This window comes from Dasypus novemcinctus, chromosome X, assembly GCF_030445035.2.
Source record: "Dasypus novemcinctus isolate mDasNov1 chromosome X, mDasNov1.1.hap2, whole genome shotgun sequence".
NCBI lineage: Eukaryota > Metazoa > Chordata > Mammalia > Cingulata > Dasypodidae > Dasypus > Dasypus novemcinctus.
Genome location: NC_080704.1, coordinates 114374320 through 114399457, shown reverse-complemented (window position 1 = coordinate 114399457; position 25138 = coordinate 114374320). Strand labels below are relative to the sequence as shown.

The 25138-nt window shown below is 37.8% G+C and overlaps 1 protein-coding gene across 1 annotated transcript in view; it reads right to left on the bottom strand.

Annotated features, from left to right (window-relative positions):
- The window catches only part of DNAAF6 (dynein axonemal assembly factor 6), a 140273-nt gene that overhangs the window by 34688 nt on the left and 80447 nt on the right, over positions 1–25138 (bottom strand). Inside the window, exons 4-5 of the mRNA XM_058291303.2 lie at positions 21256–21361; positions 16942–17038 (exon numbers count right to left, since the gene is read on the bottom strand). Coding sequence (XP_058147286.1) covers positions 16942–17038; positions 21256–21361 — 203 coding nt within the window. The remainder of the gene's footprint in view (positions 1–16941; positions 17039–21255; positions 21362–25138) is intronic.

Genomic DNA, 25138 nt, shown 5'->3' with positions numbered 1-25138 from the left:
GGAAGGGCAGGAAGAGATGAGAGGTGGGGGCGTATTTGGGACGTGGAGCTGCCCTGGATGGCGCCTCGGGGGTGATCACCGGACATCGTGGATCCTCACAGGGCCCACTGGATGGAATAGAGAAGAGTATGGGCCATGATGTGGACCATTGTCTATGAGGTGCAGAGGTGCCCAAAGATGTACTTACCAAATCCAATGGATGTGTCATGATGATGGGAACGAGTGTTGTTGGGGGGGGAGAGGGGGGGGTGGGGGGGTGGGGTTGAATGGGACCTCACATATATATTTTTAATGTAATATTATTACAAAGTCAATAAAAAATAAAATAAAAAAAAAAAGAGTGGGTCAAGGAGGAAATCTCAAAAGAAATCAATAACTACCTCGAAACGAATGAAAATGATAACACAACATATCAAAACTTATGGGATACAGCAAAAGCAGTACTGAGAGGGAAATTTATAGCCATAAATTCATACATCAAAAAAGAAGAAAGCTAAAATTGAAGAACTAACTGCACACTTGGAGGAATTAGTAAAAAAAAAACAAAAAAACAAAAAAAAGCAAAACAGCAAACTAAACCCAAAGGAAGAAGAAAGAAAGAAAGTACAAAGATCAGAGCTGAAAAAAATGAAATAGAAAATATGAAAGCACTAGAAAAAATAAACCAAACAAAGAGTTGGTTCTTTGAGAAGATCAATAAAATTGACAAACCCTTAGGAAAACTAACCAAAAAAAAAAGAGAGAGAGAAGATGCAAATACACAAAATAAAAATGAGAAAGGGGATATCACAACTGACCCCACTGAAATAAAGACTATCATAAAAGGATACTTTGAAAAAATATATTCCAACAAGAGAGACAATTAGGAGGAAATGGACAAATTCCTAGAAACACATAAGCAGCCTACATTGACAAAGGAAGAAACTGACGACCTCAAAAATCCAATCACAAGTAAAGAGATAGAATCAGTCATTAAAAACCTCCGAACTAAGAAGAGCCCTGGGTCAGATAGCTTCACAGGTGAATTCTACCAAACTTTCCAGAAAGAACTAAAACCAATCTTCCTTAAACTTTTCCAAAAAATTAAAATAGAAGGAACATTGTCTAACTCATTCTATGATGCAAACATTCCCCTAATACCAAAGCCAAAGAAAGTCACCACAAGAAAGGAAAATTACAGACCAATCTCTCCAATGAACCTACACACAAAAATCCTCAACAAAACACTTGCTAATCATACTAAGAAATATATTAAATGAATCTTACAGGCAAATATACACCATGACAAAGTGGGATCCATTCTTGCTGTGCAAGGATGTTTCAACATAAGAAAATCAATTAATGTAATACACCACATAAATAGACTGAAGGGAAAAAGATCACATGGTCATATCTATAGATGGAGAAAAAGCATTTGACAAATATAGCACACTTTCTTAATAAAAACACTGCAAAAGTTTGGAATAGAAGGAAACTTTCTGAATATGATAAAGGGTATATATGAAAAACTCACATCTAACATCATTTACAATGGTGAAATCCTAAAATCCTTCCCTCTAAGATAAGGAACAAGACTAAGACGCTCACTATCACCCTTCCTATTTAACATTGTGTTAGAAGTACTTGCTCGAGCACTGAGGCAAGAACCAGACATAAAAGGCATCCAAATTGGAAAGGAAGAAGTCAAAATTTCACTATTTGCAGATGATATGATCCTCTACATAGAAAATCCTGAGAAATCTACAATAAAGCTTCTATAAATTTGCAGGGTATAAGATCAATGCATAACAATCGGTAGCATTTCTGTACACCAATAATGCACAATCTGAGGAGGAAATCAAGAAACAAATAACATTTACAATAGTAAATTAAAAAATCAAATACCTAGGAATAAATTTAACTAAAGATAAAAATACTTATACACAGAAAACTACACAACACTGTTCAAGGAAATCAAAGAAGACCTAAATAAATGGAAGAATATTCACTGTTCATGGATAGGGAGAATAAATATTATTAAGATATCTATCCTACCAAAACTGATCTACACATTCAATGCTATTCCAATAAAAATCAACACAGCATTCTTTAAAGAACTAGAAAAACAGCAATGAATTTTATTTGGAAGGGAAAGAAGCCCCAAATATCATAAGACATATTGAAAAAGAAAAATGAAATTGGAGGAATCAAACTACCTGACTTCAAAACATACTACAAACTACTGTAGTGAAAATGGCACAAGGATAGACACACTGACCAATGGAACTGAACTGAAAGTTCTGATATAGATTCTCATACATACAGTCATATGATATTCGACAAGGCCACCAAACCTACTCAACTGGGAGAAAATGGTCTCTTCAGGAGAACTGGATATCCATATGTAAAAGAATGAAAGGGGATTACCACTCACACCTTTTACAAAAATCAACTCAAGATGAATCAAAGACCTAAATATAAGAGCCAAGACCATAAAGACCTTAGAAAGCAATGCAGGGAAATATCTACAGGACCTTGTAATAGGAAATGGCTTCATGAACTTCACACCCAAAGCACGAGCAGCAAAAGAACAAATAGATAAATGGGATTTCTTCAAAATTAAAGCCTTTTGCACCTCAAAGGAGTTTATCAAGAAAGTGAAAAGAGAGCCTACCCAATGGGAGAAAGTATTTGGTAACCATATATGTGATAGGAGACTAATATCCTGCATTTATAAAGAAGTTATATATCTTGATAATAAAAAGACAACCCATTTTAAAAATGGGCAAGAGATTTAAACAGACACTTCTCCAAAACAGAAGCAAAAATGGCTAAAAAGCACATGAAAACATGCTCGAATTCACTAGCTATTAGGGAAATGCAAATGAAAGCTACAATGAGATACCATCTGACTTTCATAAGACTGGCAGCTATCAAGAAATCAGAAGACTACAAGTGCTGGAGAGGATGTGGAGGAATGGGAATACTCATCCACTGCTGGTGGGAATGCAGAAGGATCCAGCCATTCTGCAGGACAGTTTGGCGGTTTCTCAAAAAGCTAGCTATAGATTTGCCATATGACCCAGAAATTCCACTGCTGGGTATATAACCAGTAGAACTGAAAACAGGGACATAAACCGATATATGCACAGCAATGTTCATAACAGCACTATTTACTATTGCCAAAAGTTGGAATCAACCCAAATGCCCACCAAGAGATGAATGGATAAATAAAATGTGGTATATGCATACAATGGAATACTACTTTAAGAAGGAATACCTTACAAACTTATGTGATCACATGGATGAATCTTGAGAACTTTATTTTGAGTGAAGCAAGCCAGGCATTGAAGGACAAATATTACATGGCGTCTCTGATATGAAATAAGTAAACTAAGCTGTCTCAGAGAGCTAGAGACTGGATGATAGCCTTACAGGAAATTAGAAGGAGAGGAAGTATGCAAGCTGACACCTACACGGGTGAAATCTATGATAAGCTGGAGGTAAGTATTTTACAGGGAACGGATAAAATAGGGGCAGAGGGGTACATTTAGGTGGAGCTTTGAGGGCTTGAGGTAGCCTAGTGATGGGAGGATGGGTCAGATGGCCCAAGAAATTGGGGGGACGGTGGAGTAACATTTGGACATAGGAGATTGTCAGGTATGTCATCGAAACTATAATGTTGAGAAAACTCATTAGGAAATATAATAAGGAAGTTTACCTGTTTAAGATGCTTTAAGGAGGACATCTGACACAGGGAAGGCTTTTAGGGAGTGTGTAAGTGCTCATTTTGTCATGGCGGGTTATGTCATTGGGTGGAAACCCATACAATGAGTGTGAAGGTATACCCACATCCTGGGGAGGACTGATGTTCTCAAACAGAAGGTAGTGTGTCTCTCAAAGAACTGGTGGCTCCCAATGGGTTAGGGAAGTCTAGTATGTCAAGACCTCAACATTGTTGCAAGTATCTCTGAATATGGTCCTTCAAGTAATGAAGACTGTTCGTCACTGTGGGTGTGGGGAGGAGGGCAGAGGTATTGAATAGAAGGAATCAGGATAACTGTGGGGCAGTGGAAGTGTTCCACAAGATCATGCAATGATGGGTATAGGACGTTGAATTATACCAAGAATGTATAAAAGTCTATAGGCTAAAATGTGAACCATAATATAAAAAATGAGATAAAAAAATTTAGAAAATTGTATAGTCAAAAAAATAAACCATAATGTAAACCAAAATGGAACATTGGTTGAAAGCTGTGTTTCAAGATCTGTACATGTTTCAAGATCTGTACATCAGCTACAGCAAATATAATATGAACCTGTAAAAATATCATTGCTGGGGAAGGGACAAAGTGTTTGATGTTGGATATGTGGGAGTACCTTATATTATATATGTGCATTACTGCGATCTAAAACTTTTTTGAAGACAAAACTAATAATTAAAAAAAATGATGTAGACACTGAGGAAGAAATGAAAGAAATTGCCTTGCCACTGTACATACAGGGCAACACCTATTGCAGTGATGAAAAGCAAAACTTCAGAAACAAAGCTTTTTCATTTTTTCATTTTTTGATACCCCAATTTATTTTTACTTTATTTAATTTTTCTAAATTAGTATGTATTTTATATCTAACCTTTAAACCCATCACTATATTCCATTTTACTATTAATGGAACCTGCCAAAACACTAGCCTTCATTTTTTAAGAAGTTTTGGACCACGGAGAGGTTCAACTATGGCAGGGGAGGAACACTGGTGTGGGGCGTAATTGATGGGGAGCACATGGTTGGGAGGGAGTTCTCCAGGGCATGTATACAGGGTACATAATAATTTTTGGATATTTTCATAATGGTTACAGTTACAAACGACAACTGAGGGTGTGCTCATTTCCTAACCAGGGGAGCTCTATCACATTCCTGAATGGAACAGCAACGATCCCCCAAGTGCAATGACAAAGACCAATAAAGACAGATGGTCCAACAATGAGCCCTTGACACTGATGACTATGCTTATGAGCCTGTGTGCCTGAAATATGAACTAGGCCTAGTGCTGCAGAGTGCCTAAGATTTACCTACTAAGAGTCTCCATGTTGCTCAAATGTGGCCACTTTCTAAGCCAAACTCAGCATGTAAATGCATTACCTTCCCCCTAGTGTGGGACATAATTCCTGGGGATGAGCCTCCCTGGCACCACGGGATTACTACCAAGCACTAGCTGATGATGTAACTAGAAAAAACCTTGAATAAAAGTATCAACTCAGACCAGCACAATATCTCAGCTTACATGTAGTATCAGGTGTTATAAACTGCTTTTTGACCTTGAATAAAAGGGGAAATTGGACAAACGAGTTTTTATGGCTATGAGTTTTCAAAAAAGTCAGGAGGTCATCAGAGGGGTAATGCTTATGCACGCCTCAGCAGGGTCCCAGAGACAGCCAAAGTAGACACAAGCCCAGGTACTTGTTTGCTGAGGGCTACAGAGACACACAGTTCTATAGTCATGGCAGACGGCTCTGGAGTTCAGTGCCATGTCAATTGGCCCTCTTTGGAGTTTGTGTTCCTGAGTGTGATGGAGTTGAGCTCAGATGTGACCTTTCTACACATGCCTCTTCTGTCACCTTTACTGGACCTGTGGTTGGTACTGGGGTTGGTGTATACTCAGGAGACCTTAATCTCTGAACTGTCCATGTGACAGCCAGGCCCTGAGCCTCAGCAGACTTGCAACTCCTACCCTATGGTTTATTGGGCTTACCATGGCCAGCTAAAAGGGAAGTGAAGAAGCTCAGCCACCACACCAGGGAACCAAGAGTGCCTATAACTGCAAGCAGGAGAATTGCATCCAGCATCCATGTGGAATCTAAGCCCCTCTTGATATAGAGGTGGAATGGGCATAACCATCCCAGGATCCACAGGATGGAGGAATAGAGTATGGATTAGAGTGAACTTACTGATATTTTACTATGGAACTATTGTGATTAGTAAGGGAAGAAATTGTGGCATCGGTGTGGAGAAAGTGGCCATGGTAGCTGCTGAGGGTAGGGAGAAGGAAGGAGAGATATGATGTGGGGGCATTTTCACAACTTGGAGTTGTCCTAGGTGGTACTGCAGGGACAAATGCTGGACATTGTATGTCCTGCCATGGCCCACTGGATGGATGGGGGAGAGTGTAAACTACAATGTAAACCATTATCCATGTGGTGCAGCAGTGCTCCAGAATGTATTCACCAAATGCAATGAATATATCATGATGATGAAAGAGGTCACTGATGTGGGAGGAGTGGGGTCAGGGGAGTACGGGGTATATGGAGACCTCTTATATTTTTTGAATGTAAGATTTTAAAAAAGAGAGAGAAAAAAAGAAACCCTGCTACTAACTATGGTCTGTAGTTTACATTTTAGTTTATACTTTGCAGTGTACAATTTTTATAGGTTTTGACAAAATGTACAATAGCCTGTATCCTTCTTTGAAATATCATGCAGAACAATTCCAATGCCCTCAAAATGCCCCATGTTCCACCTATTCTTCCCTCCCCCTTCCCTCACAACCTCTGGTAACCACTATCTATGTATCAAGTTCTTTCTTTACTACAAAAATAATGCCTACTTTGGTCCAAGGTTGCATTCCCCCTTATGTTTGTACATTCCTCAATTTTGATGGATTCCCACTCTGCTTCAGATTGAGAGGGGGCTTAGATCTTATGGGGCATGTGGAACTGTCTTACTTGCAGTTGTAGATACTGTGTTTTTGGGCTGGGCACTGTCCATCATCATAATTTTGTTTATTTGTCTTGGTCATGTCTAATGAACTGGAGAGTAGGTGTTGGCTGCAACTCTGCTGAGATTCAGGGTTCAACCAGCATATGAACAGACCGAAGATTTAAGTTTCTGGGACCTATATTTAATGAGTAAGGTGTTAATTATGGGTTCAAATAAAAAGGGTAAAAGAGTAATGTGTATGAAAATTATAAACGAGTAATCCTTGCCTAGAAGGGCTCATCCCTGGGAGTCATGGCCCATGCTGGGGGAAGGTGCAGAGTTTGGCTTAGAGAGAGGCCACATTTGAGGAACAAGGCGGTTTTCAGGAGGTAACTCTTAGGTAATAGTTATTATAAGGCTAAGTTTCAATTTTACAAGGATAAGGTTCATAAGTACAAGCATTTATATCAAAGGTTCGGTGTATTGGTCTGTTTTCTTTTATTAGACACTGCCTGTGTACTATAGAGATTCTTGCCATTCTATTAGAGAATGAGGCAGCACTCCTGTATTAGTCAGGGTTCTCTAGGTAAACAGAATCAAGAGGAGATGTCTGTAAAAAATATTAGATTTTATGAGTCTCTTACATGACCCTGGTGGTGCACAAGTCCAGGTTCTGCAGGCAGGCTGCAAACCAGGGGCTCTGATGAAAGTTCAATGAAGGTCCTTGATGAGTTTCCGGGAGACAGTGGCTGTCCAAAGATGAGCTGGGAAATTCTCTCTGAATGCTGAAATCACTTCCCCCTTTAAGGCATTCAACTGATTGGATAAAGTGTCACTCATTGCTGACGGCAATCTCTCTGGTTGATACAAATGCAATCAGCTATCTATACAGAAAAGTCACCAATGACTAAAGCCTATAAATGTCCTTGTATTACAATTAGTCCAGTGCTTGCTTGACCAAACAACTGGGCACAATTACCTGGCTGAGTTGACATACTAGCCTAACCATCACAACACCCCAGGATGGGAATTTAATATTTTGTTGGTTACTTTGTGGGTCTCTACCCACTGAGACAACAGCATTTGACCACATGAACACATTCGCATTCCATAGAGCCTCCAGTCTTTAAAAAAAAAATCTCACGTCCTCACACTTTACCCACTTGTTGGAATCATCTGCCAATTCCTGAGTTCTCTAAGATGAATTCCTGGTTCACTACTGATCTTTCTGACATTAACTCTTGTTTTAAATCTTGGTGATTTAAATATCCCTACATAGATATTCTTTCCAACATTATAGTCTTCCTCATCTCCTTCAAGTCTTTGCTCAAACAGTGCCTTTTCAGTGAAGTCTTCTCTGACCAAAATATTAAAAATTGCAGCCACCATCATCCCTAGCACTCCCTATAATTTCCCCCTGCTCTTTGATCCTTCATAGAATTTATTACCTTTTAATATACATTAAAATGTATGTATTTTGTTTATTATCTATATTTCCCACTGGAAAGTATGCTCTGTGAGGGAAGTGATTTTTCTGTTTTGTTTACTATGTTGTCCTCAGTGCCTAGAACATTTGCTGGTCATACACTAGGCCCTCAATAAATATTTGTTGAATGAATGAATGAAAGGAGGATGGTTTAATATTAAGAAATTTATTAACATAACTTACCAAATTGATAGAGCAACAGTTAAAACCATGTGATCTCTACAAATATTAAAAGGCATTGATCAAATTCATCATCCATTCTTGCCTAGAACATTTAATAAAGTCAGAACATAGAACCCAAAAGACAGTATCAGGATAACAAGGATTAGAAGTATTCTAATTAAAGGGAAAAGTAAGAAAATAATATCCAGTATTCATCACTGTTATGTAATATATTTCTAGAGGTACTAACTGATGCAATTAGATAAGAAAGAAATAAGGTAAAACTATTGGAAAGTAGGAGGTAAACTTATCTGAGGGAAGAATATTCCAGGTGGAATGAACAACAAAAAGTGAGGAAATACCTTGACATATTAAAGGATCAGATAGAAGACCAAGGTGATTAGAACATAATGAACAAGGAAGAAAATGAACCATCAGCGGCAACTAAAAAATTAAGTAGGGGCCATATCGTATAGGGGATCAGAGATCAAAATGAGGAATTTGGATTTTGTTCTAAGGGCAACAGGAAGCTATTGAAAGGATCTGAGCTAAGATGTGTCATAATATGATTTACCTTTTTTTTTTTTTGTAGGTACAATTATACCTTTTATTTATTTATTTTTTTTATTGACTTTGTAATAATATTACATCAAAAATATATATGTGAGGTCCCATTCAACCCCACTCCCCCACCCCCCCCTCTCCCCCCCAAAACACTCGTTCCCATCATCATGACACATCCATTGCATTTGGTAAGTACATCTTTGGGCACCTCTGCACCTCATAGTCAATGGTCCACATCATGGCCCATACTCTCCCCCATTCCATCCAGTGGGCCCTGTGAGGATTTACAATGTCCGGTGATTGCCTCTGAAGCACCATCCAGGGCAGCTCCATGTCCCAAAGACACCTCCACCTCTCATCTCTTCCTGCCTTTCCCCATACCCATCGTCCACCATGTCCACTTTTCTCAATCCAATACCACCTCTTCTATGTGGACATTGGATACAACCAATCCAATAATATGATTTACCTTTAAAAAGGATCTCTCTGGCCATTGTGTGGAAGAAGCTATAGGGAAGCAAGTGCTGAAGCAGGGAAATGACGTAGGAAAGAATCATAATTTTCCAGGTGAGAGATGTTGGTGGTTTGGACCAGGGTGACAGCTGTGGTGGTAATGAAAACTTAATGGACGTAGAATGTGTTTTTCTGCTTTTTTTAAAATTAGAGAAGTTGTAGGTTTACAGAAAAATCGTGCAGAAAATACAGAGTTCCCATATACCCCCTCATACATTCAGTTTTCCCTATTATTCACACTTTGAATTAGTGTGACAGCTTTGTTACAATTGATGAAACAATATTATTATAATTATATACCTATTTAGTCCATAGTTTACATTAGGTTTCATTGTTTGTGTTAAACATTTCTGATTTTTTCTTAAAATTTTATTCTAGTAACATATATACAATCTAAATTCCCCCCCCCCACAACCACACTAAAGTATAAAATTCAGTGGTGTTAACTACATTCACTACTTTGTGCTACCATCACCCCCATTCATGACCAAAACTATTCCACCAATTTGTGCTCCTGAGTGTGTCGGAGCTAGACTCAGATGTAACCTTCGTACATATGCCTCTTCTGTCACTTTTACTGAACCTGTGGTTGGTGCTAGGGATGGTGCATACTCAGGGGACTTGAATCTCTGGACTTCCCATGTGCCAGCTGGGCCCTGAGCCTCAGCAGAATTGGGATTCCTACTATCTGGTTCATTGGACTTACCCAGGTCAGCTAACAGGGAGGTGAAGATGGTCAACCACCATACCAGGGAATCAAGAGTGCCAACAACTGCAAGCAGAGGAATTGCATCCATCATCTATGTGGAATCTAAGCCCCCTCTTGATCTAGAGTTGGAGTGGATATCACCATCCCAGGGTCCACAGAATGGAGGAATAAAATATGGATTAGAGTGGGCTTACTGATATTCTACTATAAAACTATTGTGACTAGTAATAGAAGAAATTGTAGCATTGAGGAGGAGAAAGTGACCACAATAGTTGCTGAGGGCAGGTACAGGGAAGAAGAGATGTGATTTGGGGGCATTTTTGGGAATTTGAGTTGTCATAAATGATATCGCAGAGTCCCGCCTTAACCTTCTGAATGTACTGGGGATGAGTGTGAACTACAGGGTAAACTATTATCCATGTGGTGCAGCAGTGCTCCAGAATGTGTTCATCGAGTGCAGTGAGTGTGCCAAAATGAAGGAGGAAGTTGGTGTGGGAGGAGTGGGGTGGGAGAGTGGGGGGTATATGGGAACCTCATATTTTTTAATGTAACTTTTGTTGTGTGATGTATATATCTTCCAAAAAATACAATTTACAAAAATGATGGGCTGGGGGGCTGGGGAGCAGGGTATATGGGAACCTCTTATGTTTTTAATGTTTTTTTAAAAAAATTTTCATGTAATGTTCTTTATGATCTACTAACTTTAATTTTTTAAAAAGTTTAAAAAATTAATTAATTTAAAAAAGGAAAAAAAACAACTATTACATCACCCCTGAAAGAAACTCTGTAACAATTAAGCATTAACTCCCCCCTTCCTAGCACCCCTCCAGTCTCTGGTAACCTGTATTTAGTTTCTGATTTTATGAATTTGCTTGCTCTAATTATTGATATGAAATAATTAGAATAAATTTTGAAGGTGGAGCCAACAAGACTTGCTGATGAATTGAATGTGAGGTATAAAGGGAGGAGGAAAGAGAGACGATTTTGGGTTTTAGCTTGCATTGAAGAGATCACATTCCTATAATTTGTAAGTAATTAATATAGTGGATGTTATTGCTATTTACTGAGATGAAAAAGAAGGATGAGAAAGTAGCTTGGGGAAAACAATTAAAAGTTACGTTTTGGACATATTAGATTTGAGTTGACTATTAAACAAGTTGGAGATGCTAAGTAAGCAGCAGTTGGTAATATGAATTTGAAATTCATGGTAGAGGTTAGGACTAGAGAGATAAATGGTATTTAAAGACATGGAACTAAATGGGAAGAGAACAGAGGAAAAGGCACAGGTCATTTCCCTAGGGAACTCCAGGCAGAAGAAGAGTGGGTGATTTCCGAGCAAAGAATATGATGAATGCCCAGTGATTTTGGAGAAATACCAGGGCACATGGTGTTCATTAAATTAAATAGAAAAAGTGATTCAAGAAAGAGGAGCCAATAGGGTAGAATGCTATTGAGTTCTTACCCTCATATCTTTAATCTTTCTTTTTCTAATCAATATTTCTAAGCCAGGGTGGAGCACTATTAGCTTTTTGTGCAAGACAATTCTTCATTTTTCAGTTCTGTTTCTCTTATTGCAGGATTTAGAGTATCCCTGGTCCTTGAGTACTAAATGCCAATAATATCCTGCCATCAGTACGACAACCAAAAATGCCTCTACCCATTTCTAAAAGTCCCCCAAGGGTCCATACTATGACCATACTATGATTGCTTTTTTACTGTTTGTTCATCAGCACTAGTGACACACAGTAGGCACTCAACAAATATTATATAAATGAATGAGTGGAATCTTGTCATCAGCTGAAAAGCATACTAAAGTAAACCTGTCTCCTCCCCAACAACCATCTCCTATCTCTCTTCTCCTTCACTGATAAATTTCCCGAGAACAATTTATATTTGCTGCCTTCTCTTCCTCACTTCCTATTCACTTCTCAGTTTTTTTCAATTGGCATTTGGCCCTTGCCATACTACTGATGGTGCCCTATTCAAAGAACACCAAAAATTTAATTGACAAATCTAAAATTTCATCTGTATCCTAATACTGCTTTACTTCTTTACTGCAGTAGATACTATTATGCCCCCCAATCTCTGAATGTCCTCATATTCTTCTTCCTTTACCCAATCCTCAAATATTGATGTTTTCCAGGTTTAACCTGTAAATCTGCTTGCATGGATTTACAAGTTACTGCCAGTTCCAGTTCAAGGATTCTAGGCCTTGTGATTCAGATATCGTGATGAAACCTCCTCAAAATGTTATCATCAAAACGTAAAATTACTGCTTTTTATTACCGAGTATATGTATAAAACATCCTTTGCACTTATTCCATTCCTGACCCATCTCAATGGCAATCTGTCTTTCTTTTTTTCTCTCTCTCATTATGAGGGACTTTTATTTTCAGTCCTATTAATTTAGGTATTGTTTAAAATTTTAAATACATATTACTTTCATAATCAGAAATATATTAAATCTATTCAATTAGATTAGTTCTTAAGGGAGAATTCATTACTCACCACCATGATCATTATAAAAGAGTATTATGATATTAACTATAAATGTATGTATATTTCTGAGAGAACTATTACAAATTTAATTAAAGGTTTATTGTGCTGCCTGGAGCTGATAATAAGAAATCATATTACAGCTCAAATATCTTCCCTGCCACACAATCTGATATGTAACCAATCAAATAAGGTTAACATAATAAGGAACCTACAAAAAACCCACAGGTATCCATCCTCTAGAATTTTAAATGGAAAAGAGAATCCATTCCATTTTCAAGCAGCCCTATCCATGCATTCATTAAAAGTAAATGAATATGACTGTTAGAACCTTAAGGGAGAAACCAGGATTTAAGAAGCAGGCTATTATACGGAAGGTTCAATGCGGATCAGCAGAATATCCATGTCTACATAAAATACCATGACTTTAAAATGCTGTTTGACCTAAAGTAAGGGGGAAATGGAAAGGAGAAATGAGTTTATATGGCTACGAGTTTCTAAAAAAGAGTCTGGAGGCTGGCAGAAGGTTTGCCCTCATGCACAACTGAGCAGAGTCAGAGAGACAGATAAAGCAGATACAACCCCCAGATATTGGTTCCTTTGAGGGCTAAAGAGACCCATGGGAGTTATGGTCATGGCTGATGGGGTTAACTACCAGGGCAGATGGCCCCTCTTTGGAAATGGTGTTTATGTGTGATGAATCTGGACTCAGATGGGATCTCCCTTCATAAGACTTTCATGCTAATGTGCTGGAGGTGCAGTTAATGTTGGGGTTTAAGATATATTTAGGGGATTTGAATCTCTGGACTGACAATGTGATAGCCAGATCCTGAGCCTCAACAGACTCCAGCACCTACAATCTGATTTATTGGACTTACCACACTCAGCTAAGATGGAGGTGAAGAAGGACAACCACCACACCATGGAGCCTAGAGTGATTACAACTGAAAATGGGAGGATTGCATCCAGCATCCAGGTGGAATCTGAGCCTCCTCTTGACATAAAGGTGCAATGGACACAACCAATCCAGTGTCCACATAGAAGAGGTGGCATTGGATTGGGAAAAGTGGACATAATGGACAAAGGGTATGGGGAAAGGCAGGAAGAGATGAGAGGTGGAGGCATCTTCGGGACATGGAGCTGCCCTGGATGGTGCTTCAGAGGTAATCACCGGACATTGTAAATCCTCACAGGGCCTACATGATGGAATAGAGGAGAGTATGGGACATGATGTGAACCAATGTATATGAGGTGCAGAGGTGCCCAAAGATGTACTTACCAAATCCAATGGATGTGTCATGATGATGGGAACGAGTGTTGTTGGGGGGGGGGGAGAGGGGGGGTGGGGGGGTGGGGTTGAATGGGACCTCACATATATATTTTTAATGTAATATTATTACAAAGTCAATAAAAAATAAAAAAATTTAAAAAAAAAAAAAAAAAAAAAAAAGAAGCAGGCTATTCAATAAACCAGTGAATTCTCAGAGGATGAGCAGCCACTTTGCTCAGAATGACTGATAGTCCTTTCTGAGATGAATATGTGTGATAAACATGTGACTTTTGGTTGTGTCTGCTACATGGTTATTAACCCCTCTCCCATCCTTGACACTCACTTAATTCTCAGTGAAATTTAGGGATTGGGTGAGGCTCAAGTATGAGGTGGTAATGGGAAAAAATACAGAATGACTGGCTTGATTTTTAGGCCACATCAAAATGTCTGTGTATCATTATAAAGCCATCAAAGTAGGAACACCAAAATATTATGTATGCATACTAGTTCAAAAGGAGTATCAAATTATCTGCAGGCTGCCCCCATCCCAACCCACAAACAATAATGGGCCGTTTGGTGGTATATCAGTAACCCTAGCACCATTAATTTTTGGATTTTAGAGATAATCTACTGTTCAAAACCCATAAGTGGAAAATAGGGATTTACTTACCTGCCTCCCTACTGTACCCATCCCACTTCTTACCAGAAATAGTCCTATGTGAAAGCCAGTCTACCTTCCTGCATATATTTGATAACTAGAATTCTTTTTCCACCTTCCCAACTGGTATCCAAGAGGTCCAGTACTTCAGTAAGACCTGCTTCTCAGAGGCAGGCCAGTTCTCATTCTCTCCTACCCTGTTTCTAGGACAGATTCTTGACTTCCCCCATCATCTTTGTATCTTTAAAGCCAGGCCATAACCCCAACATCACTTCACTGCTTCAACTCCTCTTGGTTTTCAATACCTGACCTGGAAGGGGAATGGGAATCTACAAGGCCTCTGTTTGAACTCTGTGGTAGTTTGAGGTTTTTGTGGAACCCAGAAAATTATGTTCATAAATTAACCCATTCCTGTGGGCATGAACCTATTTTAGATGGGACCTATTGATTAGATTCACTTAAGGCCCATTTGATCAGATTACTTCAGTAGGGCATAGCCCAATTTGAGTCTTAACCCTCTTGATGGAGTCCTTTCTAATTGGAATGAATATGGAAAGACACACAGAGAGAAAAGTTCCCAGATCTCAGAGAGGAACACACAGAAACTGAGAGGGAAAGCCACAAGAGCAAGGAGTAGAAATCAGTGGAACCTGGGAGAGAGAAAGCCACAGAATGAGCAACAGAAGCTGAAAGCAACGGAGCCTGGAGGAGAAGGCAAAGACTGGCAGATGCCACCAATGTGCCCTGCCATGTGACAGGAGTACAGGATCATGGGTAACCATGTTTTCAGGGAGAGAGCTTTGCCTGATGTCTTGATTTAGACATTTTTCTCTTGAGGGTAATTGTCTGTTTCTTGTTTATCTTTATATCTTTAGTACTTAGAATAGTACTTAGTAATAGTAGTATGTGCTAAGTATTTAATGAATGAATAAATGAAGAAAAGTAAATAAAGAGAAAGAGAACAGTGTACATGTGGTCAAGTACCATAGTACCAACAAATGTTTCATTTGCTGCTGCCATTGAGTAGTGCCCATGCCTGAGACTGGGCACTTATCCAAACCATTTATTTAAGACCTAGAATTTCTCCAGAGTTTACAGCAATCCCCAATACTAGGCATCAAAAACATAATTTAACAGTAATTTAAGAGAGAAGAATTTGAAAATTACAGATAAAATCCTGGGAGCTAATTACTTCATGTAAAGTTCTCAGAAAAATGCTGGGCTCGTAACCCAGGATTTGATAAATAGAGAGAAAACCCACTTTGATAAGTTTAAGCCACAGAGCAGAGTCAGAAACCTTAACTCATTAGAGTTTGAAAAAATCTCTATAGGTACTTAAAGTCACTATTCCCGTTATATTACTTGATTCAACTGAATGTGTTAGATTTTGCTTATAAAAGAAAACCTAAAGTTCATGCAAAAGAGAGATTCCACTTACTATTTGCTTAAGGAAAATATACTCAGCATCTCCTAAAGACACCTCGCCGGTCTATAATGTAGAGTATTATAAAAGAAGGGGACATTTGGGCCCAAAGAGGTGCCCAAAGATGTACTTACCAAATCCAATGGATGTGTCATGATGATGGGAACGAGTGTTGTTGGGGGGGGGGGGAGAGGGGGGGTGGGGGGGGTGGGGTTGAATGGGACCTCACATATATATTTTTAATGTAATATTATTACAAAGTCAATAAAAAATAAAAAAATTAAAAAAAAAGAAGGGGACAAAGGTCGCTGCATTGCCCATGAACTTAATAAATGAATTTTCAACACAGAATTACTTATGAATACTGTCAAACTGAGGTGCGTTCCACTCTCCAGGCTAGGACCAGACTTTCCAACAAGATTACTATGAGGATTGAATGAACAAAAGCAAGTTGGTATCATTGGTATTGTTGGCATTGCTATTATATATTATATAGAAACACCTAAATGGCAAAGATATTCTCCAACATGCTGTAGTGTCATTCATATAAGGGAGTCAAGTAACTAAATCAGAAATCCGTATCCAAAAATTAAGAATAAAATCCCTTTTAAAATCTCCTAATATAGGCAGAAACATTAAAAGAATTATGGAAATAAGAGATAAGACAGATTCAGAAAAGAAAATATTTCATCCTGATTGCCTGACAACTCATTCAGTCCACATGCAGTTTTAATAGGATTAGAAATTGTAAATTGGGTCTATTATGTTTATTTGTAAATTTTGTTCATATATGTAAACATAGTTTACTACACGTTTGTTCATGTTTTCCAATTTAAACTGTCTATCCCATTATTACTCTAGTACCTGAAACATAGCAGTCACTATTTTTAAAGAGTATAAAGCATTGCCTACAGTAGTATATACACAAAAGTCAGTCAAATCAGCTACAATTTTGATATAGAAAATAAGGAGTGAGGAGGGCTTACCACTAGATCCTCACAACATGCTGTCGATGAGTCCTTTCTTGTCAATCCTAGGAATATATCCTCAGTTCCCACCTGCTGTTTGAATATAATCTCGTACCTGAAAAAAGCCAATATAATAGAGAACATGAGAGAGCAATTTCCTGTCACACAGCTGGAAAATAGTACATTATGAAGATATGCTATTATAAAAAAATAAAAGGATTAAACAGAGTACTTGCAGTTTTTCAGGTATATAGCAGACAGATCATAAAGGAATAGAAATCTAGGTTTTATTTCATATATGCTAATTTCATAAAAATAAATCATAGCTGTTTAGAACTACACAAATAAAATGGATTGAAGGAACTCTAATAATATTCTAACAAGGTTAAAAGTAGAAGAAAAAAAGGAAAGTCCCTGTAGCAGTTTGATATTATTGATGAACTCCAAAAAGAAATATTGGATTATGTTTGTAAACTCATCTTTTCCTTTGGGCATATTAGATTATATTGGATTCATAGGTTTCCTTGATTAAGTAATCATGTAAACCTCTTGTGCCAGTAGGCACAGATAAAAGGCATGGCAAAGGATAGGGTTGAGGGCTTTTAATGTTGGAGTTTTGATGTTGGAGTTTGATGCTGTAGCTGGAGCTCCAGGGAGAGAGAGACAGAGCCATTCACCTGATAGTATACAGCTTAACTTTTGGAGAGAGGCAAAGTCTAGAGAGCCTCAGAATCTACACCTGAGCTTGTGGAGAAAACAGAGGAGTTGAGCCCAGAGGAACCCAGGAAACCTGAACCCTCGCAGACGTTGGCAGCCATCTTGCTCCAACACATGAAATTAGACTTGGTGAGGGAAATCACTTATGCTTCATGGCCCTGGTATCTGTAAGATCCTACCCCCAAAAAATACCCTTTATAAAAAACAACCAATTTCTGGTATTTTGCATCAGCACCCCTTTGGCTGACTAATACAGTCCCTTCCTGGAAAACAGTGGCTCAGAAAAATGCTGGGCCCATAACCCAGGATTTGATGAATAGAAAGAAACCCTACTCTAATGAGTTTAAGCCACAGAACAGAGTCACGAAATTTAGGTTTAGTACTGTTTCTGTCACTAATTATGTGGCCTTGGGCAAGTCACACATTCTTAGGGCCTCAGCTTCAATATCTGTACAAGTAAGTGGGGGACGGGTGGCTGGCAAGGTTTAAACTAAATTATTTCTATGGTCCTTTCTACCTCAAAAACTCTACAATATAAAGATTGATAATGCAGCCAGTATAGCTACACTATAGTGTTTAGAAGATAGTCCTATAGAATTTTTAGTTCAATAGAAGATTTTTTTCTGGTATTTGATCTCACACATGCCAATTCACAAATCTTTTCTTTCTTCCAAGTTTGGGCCCCTAAGGAGATAATGGTTTAAAGAAGCACCCGAGTTTGTTGATGTGGGAGGGGTGGTGTGGGTGGGGTGGGGCGTATATGGGGACCTCATATTTTTTTAATGTAACATTTAAAAGAAAATAAAGAAAGAAAAAAAAAAGAAGCACCCGGCCATAACTTAACCTTTATCTCTTCAGATGGAATAAAGCAAGCAAACATTTACAAACTCTTTTTCCCTTTAGTTCTACCTTAATGAATAAATAACAAATCTCTGGACAGGAAGACTAAAGTTCTAGATTGAACTTCTGACCAATTGCAAATAGGAATGCCCAAGGGATTTTTCTGAGTTTAAACAGAAAAATAAGTAGCTCTTTGAAATGAGGTATTTTTCTCTTAATGGGCTATAACATCCACTAAGTATTTACAAAGGTGAAGTCAAGTTAGAACTGAAGAGGAGGGTATTGATCCATATGCCTGTGACTCTCAAATGGATTTACTCTACCTCCTGCTCTTGTCCTGAGCTCAAGACACAATTTTCCAACTGCCTACTATATGTTTGCCTGAACGTCCCAGGGGCTTCTCAGATCCTACTTATCCAAAGTCAAACTGCTTCTCCTCCACCTATATTTCCTATAAATTAATGTCATTGCTATTCACCCAGTCACCCAAGTTAGCAACCTCAGCATCATCTTTGATGCTTTCATTCTCATTCATTACGTCTAATCAAACATCAAATTTTCCTTCTTAGCTCATGCCCTTATTAATTTTTATGTGACTACTTATGATTCTTCCTTTGTGAACTGCCTGTTCGTGTTCTTTACTCATTTTCCTCTTTACCCATTGAGACATTGTAAATGAATTTGCATCAAGTAGAAAACAAAGATTTAAAAAATCTTACGTAACAATTTTCTTCTTACCTTGACTGGAGTTATTATTCATTTTAAACTTTCATGGATGTTCTATCTACAGAACATCAAACATCAAGAAGAAAAGGGAAAATTTACTCAAATTTGGAGCTTGCCAATATAAGGATGTTTGGCATTTGTTAGTCAATATGACAAATGAGTGACTTAATCCTTACCTTTCACATGGATATGTGGGCATCATATAAACATAGCCTGCAATTTACTCTGTTCATTGTTTAGAAGCAGATAGAAATGCTATTTTTAAATCTCCTTTGATTTTTATGAAGTTTACTTTTTTGACATTGTTTATTTGAAACCAGCATAATTTTTCTTTCACTTAATTGTCTGCTTCTATTTTCAGAACTGATGTAGAAGATAGAAGAATTGTGGTTTTCTTAAAGGACAGTTTTGTATTGAGAATTAGAAAAGTTGTCAGATCACTTGTCATAGACGTCTTCAGAATTTATAAATTACATTACAATTTAGTAAATATTGCTTTTGTTTCTCAAGCTATTCTAAATACTCAAGGTTTTATTTAAAAATACATATATGTAAAGCTTAATCTATTGAACCATTCATTTCCACTATGTATAAAACATACTTTAAAATCGTAAAAAAAAGTATGTGTATTTTAGCAGAGTGAAAGACTTTTTATGATAATGCCTCTAAATTTCATGCTTCAATATTATAGTATTGAAAAGGATACAAGGTAAACCCTGAATCCCGCTTGTAAAATATACTAAATTCTAAATACACTCCTAAAAATATCTAATAAGTCTAGGTAATAATTGATAATTAGATGGAGAACATAGCCTTTCACTGAAATTTTGGAACATTTAATAATTAAAAGCAAGTCTTTGACATGTAAATATGATATTGTAATTTACTTTGTATGAGTGATTATAATATAGGGGGCTGATTTTCTGCCACTGTTAGTTCTACATTATACAACTAACTAACATTAAATATAAATTTATGCTCACAGTGTAACAGAGTTAAACTCATTTATAGGTTTTCTATACCTGGATTTTCTGCCCATTTTATTTGAACCTATGATTAGCACTACACTTGATAAATATATGTCCCAGAGACTTAAGTCTTTGGTCTGTCCATTGGCCAGTTGAGCCCTAAATTTCAGGAGAGTTGCAACACCTACTCTCCAGTTCATTGGACTTGCTCAGGGCAACTAACAAGAAGATGATAAAGAACAGTGCCCATCCCAAGGAACAAAGAGTGTCTGCAACTGCAAGCAAGGTATCTTCAACCATCTGCCCATGGGATCTAAGCTCCCTCTCAATTAGAAGCAGAGTGGGCATCACCATCCCAAAATCCTCAAGATTGGGGAATGAACAATAAACTAAAGTAGACTTATTATTATTCTACTATCGACTTATTATTCTAGCAATGGAAGAACTTTTATCATTGATATAAAGGCAGTGGACACCAGAGGTTCTGAGGGATGGGAGAGGGAAGAATAGGTGTAATATGGAAGCATTTTTAGGACATTGGAGTTTTCCTGCATGACATTGCAGTGATGGATACAGGCCATTGTATATTTTGTCATAACCTATAAAATTGTGAGAGACAGAATGTAAACTACCATGTAAACTATAAACAATGATTAGTACCAATGCTTCAATATGTGTTCATCAATTGTAACACTAATGAAGGATGTTGTTGATGTGGGAAAGTATGGGAGGGGGAGGGAATGGGGCATATGGGAATTCCTTATATTTTTATGTGACATTTATGTAATCTAAAGCTTATTTAAAAGTAAAAAATTAATTAAAAATAAAAATATATATAAAGTGGAAATAACTGTATTTTCATGTTTTGTTAGATAATAACAGAAAGGAAGGTGCTACGTTTTATTTATTTATTGCTCTAAAGGAAAAGATTCATCAATTATACATGCCTTCTGTTTATCACTGTAATTTTATCTTTTCTGTGGTATAAGTTACTTTATGAATCTTATCAAAATATAGAATCATATCAGATGACACATCTAACTTCAACCCCTAACCACATTTCTTGCTTCATCTGACTTACTCAGGTATTTCTCTAACGTCCCAAATGTCATCATGCTCTGCTCCTTCTGTAACTTCTTCTGGCTTCCAGATGTCTTCACTATTTTCATCACTGGTCTGAGAGATGACTGTGAAGAAAGGGAAGATAAGACTGAACCTGCTGTACATGATTCACCTCCAAAATGTCCTTATACTGCTTCCCACACAGTCTGGGACAATTCAAGTAAAACCTTTTTTATTTGTAATTACTAGATTGTTTATTGGTCAAAACAAGCTAAATTAGTACCACTGACTTTAAATTTTTTCACTACAGAACTAATACAAGTTAATTGTAGAAATTTCAGAGAAGACACATAAGAAGAAGAAAATAAAATAACCTATACTCCAACTGTCCATAGATAATCATTGTTAGTATCGCAGTGTATATCTTTCCCACCTTTACTGAAATGAGTCAGGTTGAGGAGCATTAAGAAAAAAGAGGATACTCTCAAGAATGGTAGAGACTGGAGGACTCCACAAATGCTGAACTGAAGGAAGAGAAAAATAGAAGATTCCTCCAGATCGATATCCTGAAGTCTCCTGCTCTGTGGATTTCCAAAACAGCTCACTCATGTAGGATTTTGCCCCTTCTCTGCTGTTTTTCATAAAAAGGCTGGACAGTGCCTACCTACAATGACGCTATTTTCCAGGAAACTCCAGTCTTTCAATTTCAATTTATTGGTATCCTTGGGACTAAATTTATCCTACTTTCTGCTCATCTCATTGTGAGTGAAAATCCAGAGGAAGATAGATGGCCAGCTAAAGTACTGACAATGCAATCATGCAATCACAGGAGTATGTGACCTTCAAGGATGTGGCTGTAGACTTCACCCAGGAAGAGTGGGACCTGTTAGACAAATCTCTGCAAAAGCTGTTCAGAGAAGTGATGCTGGAGAATATCAATAATGTGGTCTCAGTAGGATATCAAGTCTGCAAAAGAAATGTGCTTTCCCAGCTGGAACAGGGAGAAGCATTGACTGAAGGAATAGGATTTCCTCAATACCACAGTTCAGGGAGGTAAATTGCCTTTAAAACATACGATATGATAGAAATGATAGACTACCAACCTACCTTTAGGAAAAACACTTCTAAAATCATGGCATTGGTCACAATCTTCCATTCTAATAGTCTCCTGAATAATGACTGGTCTCACACTCACCACATATTATTCTTGGAGGCCTGTTTGTAATCCTGGTTCCAGAATGAGAAGAGATATAAGCCACGAGCCAGGGACTGTATGCCAGTCATTGGAAGATTCAACCTCATTAATCTCGGGATTTAACCAGCTATCCAACTCCTTGGAATTCACAGGGGATTCTCAAAGTCCCATTGATTGATACCTTTCTTCCAGCGGATGTAGACAGCATGCCATAGGTAGCCCAACTGTAGGTCATTACCTCTACCCAGCATGGTAGACAAGAGGCAAAACCTCAGTTTAGCCCACACGCCCATCAGTCCTCTTTTGCTCAAGACACCACCATACAAATGGTATTAAATAATGATGAAAATGATTGCCAAAAATAAACAATTCCATTCTATAATTTGAAAGGTACTCTACTTGCAGCCCCAAAATCACTGGAACAAGTTGATCTGTAGTGCATCTTGGGAACAAAGGTTTAGTCACAAAAAAGCTTTTAGTAAGTGAATAGTTTATTACTTAGCATAAATCACCCAAAGAACAGGGGAAAAGATTCGAACATGGCCAATATCTCAGATACACTAACTGCTCAGGCCAGAGTTGATAGATCTCTGCTCTACATGCCCCGCTGGGAGAGGAATAACTCTGTACTCTTTTGGTGGTGAGTATTTACACACTCAGAATGAAGAGGACAATAAATCTTGACATATTTTCTCTTTCTCATTTCACAATCTGGAATGTTGCATATTGAAAAACTGGCATTATGGTAAATCACAGTCACCTTGATGGTTATTTATTACCATGAGGCCTAATTAAATGCCAGAAAAGATAGCCATTGTCCCATGCAATGATCTAACAGAATTAAAAAGATTAATATAATCTATAGACTTCGATTAGTAGCAATTGGTTCATCAATTATAACAAATTGTCAACACTAATCTAAGATGTCAATAATAGGGGTAACTCTGTGTGGGTGCAGGGATGTTGTATGGGAATTCCCTATAGTTTTATTGTGATTTTTCTGGATATGAACCTAAACTTCTCTAACTATAAAGTTTTTAAAAATAACCACATTAAAGGAAGAAAGAATAAATTAATAAAAGACTATTATGATCACTAATAAAATATGGGTGATTACAGATCTCATTTCATGTGAGGAGATGAAGTGACTTTCAGGTTTAGCTATGAAGAATTTGAATGAGGCAGCCATGCAAATTGCTAAGGAATGAGTGTTCTCATCAGCAGTCACAAGAAGGGCAAATGCCTAAAATAAGGAAAGAAATTTCCAGTTCAAGGTAGATAAAAGAGTGGGGAAAATTGGTTAGGGATGCAATTGGAGAGCTGAGAAGAAGGCAGATCACATGGGAGGACACCATAAGTTTGGATATTATTTACAGAATCTATGTGGAGAGGGGTGGGAGCAGAGCAGAAGCAGCAGGATGAGCAAGGCATGTTTCTGGGCAAGTTAACTCTTATTTGTTCTAACTTACTGTTGTAAAAAAACACAAATGAGTAAGATGTTTTTGCCTAACTTACTGAATCTACTCCAAATATTGTGTCTTAGGGAAATATACCAATCGATGGACAAGATATTAGAATAAGAAAATATTACTAGGCCTATTTCAGTTGGCCTTGACTACGTTGCTTCTCCTCTTACTCCAACAACCTTTCTCAATCCCATCAGATATCTCCTCTCCCTCTCTCTGGCTTTCACTTGGCACATAAGAATGCTCTCCCCTCTCTTTATGACTCATCCAAAACTGAGATAGCCCTACCAGTGTAAATACTGCTCCCTCACTCTCCTCTCAGAGGTATATTTCTTAGATGAGTCTTAAGCCGTTATCTGGCACCATTTACTCATTTCAAGTTAACCAGCCGTGATCTTGTCACACTTCTGCCAACTACTCAATGAAACTGCTCTTCTGAGGTTACCACTTACATTCAAGATCTCAAATGCAACAGACACATTCCTTTCATTATCTTCATCTTTCTTCCTGATTTCTCACCATTGTTTATATGTTTGATTATGTTCTTCCCTACCACCACCTAGGCTTACCCATATCATCTTTTTTTAATTCCTTCCTACCCCTAGGTTTCTTTCTTCTCAGTCTAATCTTCCTCTATTTATCCCTCTCATGTTGATGCCCCCAAGGTTCAATCTCCTGCCCATATACCCCTCGCTCTACATTCTCTCCTGAGTTTCCACATCCAAACTGTGGATTCAACTGAATCACTATGCAAGTGATCACAGTCCCTCACATCTAGTGAAAACTGTCTCCTCAGCCCCATATCTGAATTTCCAGTTGGACACTCATGGATACCTCAAACTAAAGCTCTTCCCCCAAAGTTCTGCCCCCTCTTACCTGTCAGCAAATTTTACCACAAATGCTCTAAGCCAGAAGATGGAAGATTTCCTTGTCATGTCCTGCTCCCTCATTCATTGATGGAGTTAGTGATGATGTGTCAACTCACTCCTTAAATATGTTTTCCTAGTTTCTGTTCTCCTCCATGTTCTTCCTGCCATAGACTTAGCCCTAGTCTTCATTACTTATAGCCTAGCTCTCTATCACAAGTTTCCTACTAGTTCCTCTGCTTCTAGACTGACCTCTCTCCAATTCATCATCTTTATTGTTGCTATAAAAAATATAACACCCTTATTAAAAATCTTTCAACTGCTTATGTCTGCACAGTAAAGTCCAAACATTTCAGCATTTCATACCAAAAATCT